General features: G+C 36.6%; 1 protein-coding gene and 1 long non-coding RNA gene across 4 annotated transcripts in view; both read left to right on the top strand.

Moving 5' to 3' along the window:
* UBE2K (ubiquitin conjugating enzyme E2 K) overlaps positions 1-13944 on the top strand; it is a 73762-nt gene that overhangs the window by 21941 nt on the left and 37877 nt on the right. Inside the window, exon 2 of one of the 3 annotated variants that reach the window (XM_082390780.1) lies at positions 13311-13367. The exons of the other annotated variants lie outside the window; for them this stretch is intronic. Coding sequence (XP_082246906.1) covers positions 13311-13367 — 57 coding nt within the window. The remainder of the gene's footprint in view (positions 1-13310; positions 13368-13944) is intronic. 3 annotated transcript variants of the gene reach the window in all.
* LOC309628110 lies at positions 6-9658 on the top strand. The gene is made up of 3 exons (XR_014244171.1): positions 6-654; positions 981-3655; positions 3728-9658. It is a non-coding gene; the product is annotated as an uncharacterized lncRNA (long non-coding RNA).

Raw genomic sequence — 13944 nt, 5'->3', positions numbered from 1 at the left:
TAAGAGAGTTTTATAGTCCTTTAGATTTTGACAAGAGAATGCCATTAACTGATTAATAAAAATTTAAAATAAATTTTTATTTTTGATTTTGTAGTGTTTTATTATGATATTTCTGAACAAATTACTTGAGTATTTTTAAATGACTGTGTCCTGACTTAGCTTTAAAAAAAAAAATTACCCTGTGGTATGGACATGTTGAATACATTGCCAGTTTTATTTACCAATTTGTGTTCCCCTAGGACATGCTCAGTTATTTTGTGAAAATGTGTATATTTGATGAAGTTTCTTTTTTTTCCCCACTTTTAAAATTATCTTAGTGTACCTGCAAGGAAATGTTGAGGTCTATAATTAAAATTATATTTATTTACTTTTTGTATTTCTGCTTGTTTTTTTGATGTTAGTCAAACAAATATTATAGTATTTTTGATGTGCTTTTTGTTTCTCAATGCTTTTTAGAAGATAGATCAGTTCTTGCTGTTCTCCTCAGACTTGTTGAGTCTTTGTCCATTTTTGTCTTTTAGACTTAAGTATTTATTCCTTCTTGTAGGGAATGATTACTGGATTTTGATTTTAATATATATGGTGACACATTTGAAGAGTTCAACAACGTGTAAATTTATTGTTGGAATTGGTAACTTTGTGCTTCCATTTTATGTTTATCTTATTTATTTATTTATTTATTTATTTATTTATTTATTTATTTATTTATTTATTTATTTATGGCTGTGTTGGGTCTTCGCTTCTGTGCGAGGGCTTTCTCTAGTTGTGGCAAGTGGGGGCCACTCTTCATTGCGGTGCGCGGGCCTCTCACTATCGCGGCCTCTCTTGTTGCGGAGCACAGGCTCCAGACGCGCAGGCTCAGTAACTGTGGCTCACGGGCCCAGCTGCTCCATGGCATGTGGGATCTTCCCAGACCAGGGCTCGAACCCATGTCCCCTGCATTGGCAGGCAGATTCTTAACCACTGCGCCACCAGGGAAGCCCTATCTTCATTTTTATTTGCATAAACTATTTAACAAACAACTTTCAACTTTAACAGAAAGCCTTTCATTTCCATGAACTAATTAAATTTCTAGTTATTTAGATATATTAATATTATTTAACAGTTAATATTTTAATATTTTTGTCTCTCAAACTTTTTATTTTAAGCCTCTGTTGTGTCTGTGGATATGGTAATTGATTGACAGATAATTTTGGATCTTCCAGATCTAGGAAATACTTTAGTGGCCCAAGGATAATTTTCTTCTTGCCTTTTCTTTATTCGGGAATTTTAAAGCATATCTATGTTATCTTGTCTCTATAGCTTCACATATAAATGTCTTTCATATTCTCAGCGTGTATTAATATCTTTAAAAATATTTTCTTACACAGAAGTACCATTTTTACATCTAACAGATTAACCGAAACATCTCGATATCATGTAATAAAGTCCATATTCAGATTTCTCCAGTTGTCTCAGAAACATGCAAAGGCTGTTTTTCATTTTTACAATCTTGTTAGTTTTTATTCTGCAAATTTCTGTAGCTGGTAATCGTAGAATAAATATTTTATGTTCTATTTTTTTCTTTACATGTCATGAACACTTTTGAATGTTTAGTACTCATTTTTTTAGCTTGAAGACTTAAAAAAAAAAAAAATAGCTGTCAGGTTCACAGCAAAATTGAGAGGAATGTACAGAGATTTCCCGTATACCTCCTGCCCCCACACATGCATAGTCTTCCCCATTATCAATATCCCCCACCAACATATATATCTTTTACAGTGGTTGAATCTACATTGATACCTCATAATCACCCAAAGTCCATAGTTTACCTTAGGGTTCACTGTTGGTGTTATTTATTCTGTGAGTTTGGACAAATGTATAATGACGTGTATTTATCATTATAGTATTGTATAGAGTATTTTCACTGCCCTAAAAATCCTCTGTGCTCTGCCTGTTCATCCTTCCCTCTCAAAACACTGACAACCACTGATTTTTTAACTGTCTTCATAGTTTTGCTTTTCCAGAATGTTATGGAGTTGGGATTGTGTAATATATAGCCTTTTCAGATTTGCTTGTTTCACTTAATATGTATTTAAGTTTTCTCCATATCTCTTCATGGCTTGATAACTATTTTTATTGCTGTATAATATTTCATTGGATGTAATAGCTTGTTTATCCATTCTCCTGTTAAAGGACATCTTGTTGGCTTCCACGTTTTGGCATCATGAATAAAGCTGCTATAAACATCTGTGTGCAGGTTTTTGTGGGGACATAAGTTTTCACATCCCTTTGGTAATTACCAAGGAGTGTGATTGCTGGATCATATGGTAAGAGTATGTTTAGTTTTTTAAGAAACTGCCAAACTGTCTTCCACAGTGGCTGTATAATTTTGTATTCCCACTAGTAATGAATGAGAGTGCCTGTTGCTCCACAACCTTGTCAGCATTTGCTCTTGTCAGTGTGCTGGATTTGTGCCATTCTAATATGTGTGTAGCGGTATCTCACTTTAATTTGCATTTCCCCATGACTTGACTGGAGTGTCTTTTCATATGCTTATTTGTCATCTGTGTGTCTACTTTGGTGAGGTGTCTGTTTAGGCCTTTGGCCATTTTTTTAAAAAAAAAATTTATTTATTTATTTTGGCTGTGTTGGGTCTTTGTTGCTGCGCGCAGGCTTTTCTCTAGTTGCGGCGAGCAGGGGCTACTTTTCGTTCAGGTGCGCAGGCTTCTCATTGTGGTGGCTTCTCTTGTTGTGGAGCATGGGCTCTAGGTGTGTGGGTTTCAGTAGTTGTGGCTTGAGGGCTCTAGAGCGCAGGCTCAGTAGTTGTGGCGCACGGGCATAGTTGCTCCGTGGCATGTGGGATCTTCCCGGACCAGGGCTCGAACCCGTGTCCCCTGCATTGGCAGGCGGATTCTTAACCACTGCACCACCAGGGAAATCCCCACTACAACTTTCTTTGGATTAGTATATTCTTCTCCATGCCTTTACTTTTTTTTCAAAATTGTGATGTTGTAAAATACGCATAAAAGTCACCATCTTAACCATTCATGTTGCCGTGAATCCACCATCTTGCAAAACTGAAAGTCTATACCCAGTGAACAATAACTCCCTTTTCCCTCTACCCCCACCTCCTGGTAACTACCGTTTTACTTTCTGACTCTGTAAGTAGAATCATAAAGTATCTTTTTGTGACTGACTTATTTCACTTAGCATAGTGTCCTCAAGGTGCATCCATGTTGTAACATGTCAGATTTCCTTCCTTTTTAAGGCTGAATAATCCATTGTATATATACACCACATTTTGTTTATTTATTCATCTGCCAATAGGCACTTGGGTTCTTCCACCTTTTGGCTTTTTTGAATGATGCCATCATGAACATGAGTGTGCAGATTATCTTATTTGAGACCCTGCTGCAGTTCTTTTTTTTTTTTTTTTTTTTATTTATTTTATGTATTTATTTTTGGCTGCGTTTGGTCTTTGTTGCCGTGCGGGTCTCCTTGTTGTGAGCGGCGGCTACTCTTCGTTGTGGTGTGTGGGCTTCTCATTGCGGTGGCTTCTCTTGTTGTGGAGCACGGGCTCTAGGTGCGCGGGCTTCAGTAGTTGTGGCTTGCCGGCTCCAGAGCGCAGCCTCAGTAGTTGTGGCACACGGGCTCTAGAGCGCAGGCTCAGTAGGTGTGGCCCGCCGGCTCCAGAGCGCAGCCTCAGTAGTTGTGGCACACGGGCTCTAGAGCGCAGGCTCAGTAGTTGTGGCCCAGGGGCTTAGTTGCTCCGTGGCATGTGGGATCTTCCCTGACCAGGGCTCGAACCCGTGTCCCCTGCATTTGCAGGCGGATTCTTAACCACTGCACCACCAGGGAAGCCCCTGCAGTTCTTTTGAGTATGTACCCAGAAGTGGAATTGCTGGATCACATGGTTATTCTATTTTCAATTTTTTGATGAACGATACTGTTTTCCATTGTGGCCACACCATTTTATAGTCCCACCAGTAGTGCACAGAGTTCCAGTTTCTTCACATCCTTGCCAACACTTGTTATTTCCAGTTTTTTTGATAGTGGCCATCTCAGTGGATGTGAGGTGGTATCTCATTGTGGTTTTGATTTGCATTTTCCTAATGATAGTTACATAGTGATATTGAGCATCTTTTTATGCACTTGATGGCCATTTGTATATCTCTTGTAGAGAAATGTCTATTCAAGTACTTTGCCATTAAAAATTTTTTTAATGGTTTCCCTATTATTTATTTTTTAAAATATTCATTCATTCATTCATTATTTATTTATTTATTGGCTGCATCGGGTCTTAGTTCGGGTGCACGGGCTCTTCGTTGCAGTCTTAGTTGCAGCTTTTCTCTAGTTGTGGCGTGTGGGCTCCAGTGCGCATAGGCTCTGTAGTTGTGACAGGCAGGCTGTCTAGTTGTGGCATGCAGGCTTAATTGCCCCGCAGCATGTGGGATCTTAGTTCCTTGACCAGGGATCGAACTGGTGTCCCCTGAATTGCAAGACAGATTCTTAACCAGTGGACCACCAGGGACGTCCCACTTTGCCATTTTTAAATTAGGTTGTTTGCTTTTTGTTGTTGAGTTTAAGAGCTCTATATATTTTGGATATTAACCACTTGTCATTTATATGATTTGCAGATATTTTCTCCTATTCCATAGGTTGCCTTTTCACTCTGTTGATTGTATGCTTTGATACACAGAAGTTTTTCATTTTGATGTAGTCCGTTTTATTTTTACTTTTGTTGCCTGTGTTTTTGGTGTTGTATTTAAAGTGGGATTTTTATAGACAACATAAAGTTGAATCTTTTTTTTATCTACTTCAGCAGTATATTTTAATTATTTAGACCATTGACATGTAAGATCATAATTGATAGTTGGATTAATGCCTACCATATTTTTAAAATGGTTTTCTATTTATTGCCCTTGTTCTTTCTTTTGTCTAACACTCTTTTCTGCCTTATCTTGTTTTTAATTGATCATTTTATATGATTCTAGTTTTTTCTTCTTTTAGCGTAGCAGTTGTGCTTTAAAAAAAAAAAAAACAACTTTACCCTTGAATTGCCATACACACTTACTTAAAAGTGCTCTTCCAGGAATTCCCTGGTGGTCCAGTGGTTAGGACTCTGCACTTCCACTGACGGGGGGCCTGGGTTCGATCCCTGGTTGGGGAACTAAGATCTTACAAGCTGTGTAGCCCAGCCAAAAAAAAAAATGCTCTTCCAGATAACACTACATTACTTCATGGGTAGTGCATATTTTATTTCATCTTCATTTATTCCTTCCCTAATGCTGTTCCTTTTTTTAAATACATTCAAAGTATCTGATCGATATCATTATCCTTCTTTCTAAAGAATTTCTTTTAACATTTCTTGCAAGGCAGGTCTGCTGGCAACAGATTCCCTTAATTTTTGTTTACCTGAAAAGTCTTTATTGTTGATTTCTGAGGGATAATTCCATTGGATATAGAAATCTAGGTTGGTGGGGCTTTTTCTTTTAACATTTTAAATGTATCACTCTATTCTCTTCTAGCTTCCATGAATCCGAAGAGAAGTCTAATGTAACTCTTATCATTGCTCCTGTATAGGCAAGGTGTTTTTTTTCCTCTGGCTTCTTTCAAGATGTTTTCTTTGTTCTGATTTTCTTCAGTCTGAATATGGTATACTTAGGTATAGATTTTGGTTTGAACTCTGAGCTTCCTGGATCTGTGATTTGGTATCTATCATTAATTTAGGGAAATTCTTATTTATTGCTTCAAATATTTCTTGTTTTCTTCTCCTTCTGGTATTCCCATTACTCATATGTTACACCTTTTGGATATTCTGTTGTCTTTTTCATGTGTTTTTCCTTTGCATTTCAGTTTTGGAAGTTTCTATTGACATTTCTTCTAGCTCACTGATTCTTTCTCCACATTTATATACTAATGAGTCCATCAAAAGCATTTTTTTTTCTGTTACAATCTTTTTGATTTCTAGCATTTCCTTCTGATTCTTTCTTAGAGATTCCATCTCTCTGCTTACATTACCCATGTGTTTTGGATGTTGTCAACGCTTTCTGTTACAGCACTTAGCGTATTAGTCATAGTTTTAAATTTCCAGTCTAATTCCAACATTTCTGCCATATCTGAGTCTCGTTCTGATGCTTACTCTGCCTCTTTAAACTGTGTTTTTTGTCTTTTAGTATGCCTTGTAATTTTTTTCTTGAAAGCCAGGCATGATGTACTAGAAAAGGAACTATATAAGTAGGTCTTCAGTGTTAGCTTTTATGTTTATCTGGCTAGGGTTTAGGCTGTGTTTACTATTTGCAGTAGCTATAGGTGTCAGGCTAGAGGGGGCTGGAGGGTATTGCCTCTCTCTCAGGTTGGTTAGATCTGTTAAAACCCCAGTTGATGTTATGCTCCGGTGAAATAGTTTCGCTTGTGGGCAGGCCTTGTTAAGAAGAATCAAATACTCTGGGCTTATTTCTAAATAAGAGAAATGGCTACTTTCTCCCTTCCCTTGCCAGAAGCATGAGGGGATTTTTCTCTGATCTTCACTGTGAAAACCTTGTAGGAATCCTGGAGGTAAAAATTCACAAAAGCAGTAGGGCCCCCTGGGAGTTTTTCACTCTCAAATTTATCCCAACTGTGCCTCCAGCAATGTCAATTACAATACTCTGGTAGTGGTTCAAGCAGAGAAGCTTGTGAGCTTTTTGTTCTGGTTTGATTCTCTTTTTCTGCCCGTTTGTCTCTCCAGTTTTGGGGGCTGTGGTTGACCCTGTGACTTCAAGTCTGATGGATCTAAGAAGAATAGTTGATTATCAGTTTGGGCAGTCATTTATTCTTCTCATTTTGGATTTCACCCATTCTACCACATTCCATCTTCTTCATTACATTATCTGCTATCCTTATTTTTAACGTCTAACTCTACCATAGCTGTGTCATGAGCATTTAAACATACTTTTTAATGGCTATGTTATAAAGAAAACCCACCTTCTGCCCTCTTTCTTCATCCAAACTACTGCTTTGTTTCTCACTTCCCCCTTTATAGCCAACATTTGGAGGAGGTCTCTCTAATCATGCTCTCCATTTCCTCACCTTTCATGACCATCCAGTTAATAGTGGGTCCTTTTATCTTTTCACTTTGCAAAGACCTCCCTGCTGCTCAGCCTTTTTAAAGTGTTTCAGAACAAAAGTTATATGTGTATGTGTTTAAAATAATTTTCAAATAGCACCATGGTGTCCCATTTACCTCAGATCCGTAGTTTTTCGTTTTCCTACTTTCATGGATCCACCATTGCCAGTTTCTTGTGTGTGTTTTCGGAAGTTTGTGTATGTGCACATTCAGGGCTTTCACTGTGAAGAAGATAATTTTTGCTTATTTTTTCTTTGTGCAGTCTTAATAGTAATATATGTAAAGTCTAAAGTCTCTTTGAGTTAAGTGTAAAATAAAAATTCTAAATGGTAAATATTGTGTCATAGTGTAAATGGTGGTGTGTATTTCTTACTGGGCAGACACTGGGGCATCCTATAATTGATGGTATCTTAAGAGTCGGTGAAATAGAATGTATATGCCTTGTCTCCTGCATCATCTTTGGAACCAGGCTTTGCTGATTATTAGCTGTGTGTGATCTCTTTTTGTCTTAGTTTCCTTATTGGTAAACACATAAAATTGTTGTGAGGGTTAAGTGAATTATTACATGTAAGTCAGTTAGGATACAGCTTATATGGTGTATTAGTTATTATTATTAATTAATCTCTCAGCAACATTAACTACTCTTCTTTTTCTTTTATGAATTTATTTATTTACTTTTGGCTGCGTTGGGTCTTCATTGCTGTGTGCGGGCTTTCTCAAGTTGTGGCGAGCAGGGGCTGCTCTTCGTTGCGATGCGTGGGCTTCTCATTGGCGGTGGCTTCTCTTGTTGCGGAGCACGGGCTCTAGGCGTGCGGGCTTAGTTGCTCTGTGGCATGTGGGATCTTTCTGGATCAGGGCTTGAACCCGTGTCCCCTGCACTGGCAGGCGGATTCTTAACCACTGCACCGTCAGGGAAACCCTAACTACTCTTCTTTTTGAAACATTTTTCTTTCTTTGGTGCCAGTGATAACAGACTATCCTGGATTTTCCTCTTATTCACCATATCTTCAGCCCAGCTCACTCCTGAACTCTAGACCTGAGTTTTCAACTGTCTACTTGGCCTTTTGGAGTTTCATAAATATCTTTTTTCAACATGTCCAAAGCTGAATTTTTGATTTTCCCTCTTCCCCAAACTCTGACCCCTTGATTTCCCGTTTCCTTATCTTAGTTATTGTTTTACCATCGACCCAGTGGAAAATCAAAACCATAAGAGTGATCCTTGTTCCCTCCTTAAGATCATACAGTTTTAGTATGTAATAACTAAGTCCTGTAAATTTTATCTCCTACTTGTCTTAATTCATCTGCTTCTCTTCATCTCATTGTACTTTCTAATCACTCGCACTGGATTCCTAACCTTCTTCTCTGTATCTGCTTTAATCTCCCTCCAGGCATTTCCCTCCCACTGCAGCCAGGATGTTTTAAAAGACCCAAATCTGTTTGTCTTGTCACAACTTTTTTTCTTATTGTTCTTCATGACCCTGCATAATCTGGCTCCTGCCTACTTTCCCTCCCTCATTTCTGCTCTTTTATTCTGTGTATTCTAGTCACATTGGTGGCTTTTCAATTTCTAAACATGCCAAGTCCTTCCTTGCCTCTACTTTGCACAGGATGAACTTTCTGCCTGAAATGCTGTCATTGCCTAAGTTAAATCTTTTAAAGGTGATTTCCTGAGGGAATCCTTTTCTTATCATGACTCATGGTATCCTATCCTTCATTTTAAAATTATATAATTTGTTGTTTAATACCTTAGAATGAAAATTCTATTTATGGGGATAAGGTAGGTTAGAGAACATTTCTGGTTGATGATTTTACCACCAGTACCTATTTGCCTTGCAAATGGTGGGTACCTAATAAATATTCATGGAATTAGTAGGTTCAGAACAGTAATTATTCTGTACTCTAGATTGTGTGAAGTGTGATGACAAAAGTCCAGAAAGTAAAATTTTAATGGCACACTGTTGATGTAGTTGGAGAGGTTATTATTTCCTGGTTCTTTGGAGCTACACTGTCCAGTACTGTACCCACTAGCTATGTGTGATGTTTTTTTTTCCTTCAAGTTTTAAAAAAATTACTCTTTTTAAAGGTGTATAAGTCAGTGGTTATTAGTATATTCACAAGGTTGTGCAGTTATTACAAGTATCTAATTCCAGACCATTCTCGTCACCCCCCAAAGAATCCCTGTACCTATTAACAGATCCTTCCTATTTTCCCATCCTCCCTGAGAAACCGATATTTTACTTTCTGTTTCTGTGGATCTGCCTATCACATGTGGCTTTAGAACACTTGAAGTGTGGCCATTCCAAATTGAAAGGTGCTGTAATTGTAAGTTAGACACTGGATCTTGAAGACTTAGTATTATAAAATGTGAAGTATCTCAGAAATTTTAATTTTGATTACATGTTAAAATGATAATTTTTAATATATTGGAGATAAATATTAAAATTTCTTCTGTTTCCTTTTACTCTTTTTAATGTGAATGCTAGAAAAATTTAAAAATACATTTGTAGAACACTCCCTCACACCATACACAAAAGTGAACTCAAAATGGCTTAAAGACTTAAAATATAAGACATGACACCATAAAACTCCTAGAAGAAAACATAGGCAAAACGTTCTCTGGCATAAATTGTACCAGTGTTTTCCTAGGTCAGTCTCCCAAGGCAATAGAATTAAAAGCAAAAATAAACAAATGGGACCTAACCAAACTTAAAAGCTTTTGCATAGCAAAGGAAACCATGAACAAAATGAAAAGACAACCTATGGACTGGGAGAAGATATTTGCAAATGTTGTGACCAACAAGGGCTTAATTTCCAAAATATACAAACGGCTCATACAGCTCAATAACAAAAAACCAAACAACCCAATCAAAAAATGGACAGAAAACCTAAATAGACATTTCTCTAAAGAAAACATACAGATGACCAGTGGGCACGTGAAACAATGCTCAACGTCATTAATTATTAGAGAAGTGCAAATCAAAACTACAATGAAGTATCACCTCACACCAGTCAGAATGGCCATCATTAAAAAATCTACAAATTTTAAATGCTGGAGAGGGTGTGGAGAAAAGGGAACCCTCCCATGTTATTGGTGGGACTGTAAATTGGTGCAGCTACTATGGAAGACAGTATGGAGGTTCCTTAAAAAACTAGAGCTGCCATATGATCCAGCAATCCCACTTCTGGGCATATATCCAGATAAAACTATAATACAGAAAGATACATGCACCCCAGTGTTCATAGCAGCACTATTTACAATAGCCAATACATGGGAGCAACCTTAATGTTCATCAACAGTTGAATGGATAAAAAAGATGTGGTGTATATACATATACATACACACACAAGATGGAATACTAGTCCGCCATATAAAGAATGAAATAATTCCATTTGCAGCAACATGGATGGACCTAGAGATAATACTAAATGAAGTAAGTCAGAGAAAGACAAATATCATATCACTTATATGTGGAACCTAAAGAAATGATACAAATGGGGAATTTCCTGGAGGTCCAGTGGTTAGGACTCAGTGCCTTCACTGAGGTGGCCCAGGTTCAAGCCCTGGTTGGGGAACTAAGATCCCGCAAGTTGCATGCCCCCTCCCAAAAAAAAGATGCAAATGAACTTATTTACAAAATAGAAACAGACTTACATAGAAAACAAACTTATGGTTACAAAAGGGGAAGGGGGTGTGGAAGGGATAAATTGGGAGTTTGGGATTAGCAGATACAAACTGCTATATGTAAAATAGATAACAAGGTCCTACTGTTTAGCACAGGGAACTATATTAAATATCCTGTAATAAACCATAATGGAACAGAATATGAAAAAGAATATATATGGGGGCTTCTGTGGTGGTCCAGTGGCTAAGACTCTGCACTCCCAATGCAGGGGCCCTGGGTTTGATCCCTGGTCAGGGAGCTAGATCACACATGCTGAACTAAAGATCCGGAGTGCTGCAACTAAGACCCGACGCAGCCAAATAACTAAATAAATATTTTTTTAAAAAAGCATATATATGTATAACTGAATCATTTTGCTGTATACCAGAAGCTAACACAACATTGTAAATCAACTATATTTCAATTAAAAAAAATACAATCACTTATGAATAACTGGAAAAAAATAAAGTACATTTGTGGCTTATGTTATATTTCTATTGGATAGCACTGGTCTAGAATTTGTTTTTTAGTAAGGACCACAAATGTGTCCCCATGGCCTCAGTTTCCCATTTTTCTTCTAGTCTCTTAGTTTCCATGTCAGCCCTGCTTTGGAAATGTGAATGTCCCAAGTTTCAGGTTTTTAACTGCTTAGGAGGTGGAAATGTTTTTTCTTGAGCCCTAGAATAGTAGGGGAAACATAAGTCATTTAGGTTGAATTATGAGAAAGTAATGGCAAGTGTTAAACAAACCTCATTTCCAGCAAATGAGGAAGAAATGAATTTCACATTTATTTACATGATAATAATGAGCAATGTTCCTGAATTTTGGTAGCAGTGATTTGACTAGGAAACAAATTAATAGTTTTTTTAATAGCATATGAGAATTATCTATAACTTTAGGGGTCATTTAGAATTATATTTGCTTATCTGAAATTTGGATTTAAATTATATTTTAGAAAACTTTTTCCAGAATAAATAGAAGAGAGGCTAAAGTGATAAATTATTCCTTTAAAGTATAATATTTGCTTTATGTAGAAGTTTTCTGCTCCAACATCATTATCAAAAGTCAACATATTGAAGTGTTAAAATGGCTACTATACATTTCAGCATTCACTATTTGGTAGGCATTAATACTGTATTCATTAAATTCCCCCATGAACTGTATGTGGTAGGTGCTATTATAATTCCCAATTGACTGAGGATGAAACTGAGGTATGAAGTGGTTAGTTAACTTGCTCAAGGTCACATAGGTAGTACGTTTTAAACAGGTTAAACAACAGTAGCTTATACTTAGTGCTTTCTCAATAAAATCTATCAATTTTTAGTTTTTCCCAGGAGAATGTAAGCTCCAAGTGGGCAGGGACTTAGTTTTGTCACTTAAGTTGTTTCACTGACAGTTGAGATTGCTTTCTGGCATGTAGTAGATCCCAGGAATTATTTGAAAGAATTTTGTGATGATGATGATGTCAGTTCATCAAGAGACTTGGCCTTGAGAATCTACTAGAATTGCTTTAAATTTTGCACTGTTGCTTTGCTTATTAGCAGTAATGTTCGTTTATTTACCACTTCAAAATTAACTTCAGCGTTATGTACTGTTTGGCATACTTTATGCATGTTATATCTTAATAAAATATTTAATGAAAAATTGTTTACTAGGAGCTGTAGCTTTTGTTCATCTCTTTTCCTTTTATGTGTTGGAAATGCATTGGAGCCACAAGGAAACGTAAGAAAAATCAAGACTACCAGAGGTTCCACTGTGTGTTAGATAAGTTGGGAGAAGAAAGTATAGTAAAGCAACTTTCCAACTGTCCTCAGAAAGAATAGTATAGTGATAAAACAATTCAAGGTTTCATCCAAAAGCCTCAGCCTCCCTGGTTGTTGCAGTCATTAAAATCGAAAAGACATTATTTTATTTATTTTTAGAAATTACAATTTCCATTCTTAGTTTGGAAACAGACCTGTGAAATAAATTTTATAGAATAGGGCTTTGAAATCAAAGGTTTTTGCAATTAATATTGTTAGGAGAATGGTAACTATGCTACTTCTATCCAGGAAATTTTCATTTAATTCTGAGGTGTATTCTCATTTTACAATAATAAAATTGAGAGTTAGATGGTGACTTACCTGAATTAACATCACAAATAAGTGGCAGAACTGGGAATCACCTCACATCTGTCTGACTCCCAAGGCCATGATTTTTTAAAATACTGTCTGTCATTTTGCTGTTTTCCATTTTTTCCCCTTACGGTTCTTGAGTCTTAAAGTGGGATTTTAAGTTATTTTGTGTGGGCAGTGGGGTTGGAGTTTTGGATTGTGGAAATACTGGATGTTTGAATTAAAGTATGGATGTAATAAATGATAATTGTTGCGTGATGGAAAAATTAAGCTGTGAAAAATCTGTCTTTAACTTTCCATTTTCTTTTTATCTTTGGTTATCTGTGGATAAAAACCCTACTCTTGAACATAGAATACTTCTTTATAATGGGATTCATCATGGTGGTTGTATTTTCTTGAGTTTTTTAGTAAATTTTTCATACACGAATAGTGTTCTTTCCCTAGAGTGAAAAAAAGACTCACTTTTCTCTGAATTACAATTTTGGGGGAATGAGGACAGAGGTAATATTTGTTTATTAATATTTGTTTACTTAACATTTTACTAATCAAACAGTTGGGAGCAATCTAGAAGGCAGCTTTTCTAATTTGTTAACTTCTTGCTACCCTTCCCCAAACTTCAGTGTAGTAAGTGTCCTTTAGTATCCTGCCATTTTAGGGTTATTTACTTCTTTTGGGGAAGGGGATATTGTGGGAACCTTATAGAGAACTTTGAAAGCATTCACGATTTGCAAGATTCGGTTACTCTTGTTTCCCTTAGAAATCGTAGGGGAGAAAAATAGATGTCTGTAAGTTACACTTTTGGCTTCTTAAATTGGTCAGTGAACGAACGTCTGGTGCCTGTGATTTTCATTTTAACATTATTCATTCCTGTGCTTACTGGGAAAAGTATTTTACCATTACTAAAATTGTACATTTCATCCTCTTCTGCAAATACCAAGGATGATAATGATTTTTTTAGGGCACAGGAAGAAGTTCCCCATTATGCATATTTATAATTATATTTAATTTGGGGGTAAAATTATCTTCAGAAAAATATGAAATACTTTAATCCCAAATGTAGAAAAAGGTTATGAAATAA

This window comes from Balaenoptera borealis (genome assembly GCF_965194805.1).
Source record: "Balaenoptera borealis genome assembly, chromosome: 4".
Classification (NCBI taxonomy): domain Eukaryota; kingdom Metazoa; phylum Chordata; class Mammalia; order Artiodactyla; family Balaenopteridae; genus Balaenoptera; species Balaenoptera borealis.
Note: the sequence above shows the minus strand (reverse complement) of the source record. Positions and strands in the feature narration are given on the sequence as shown.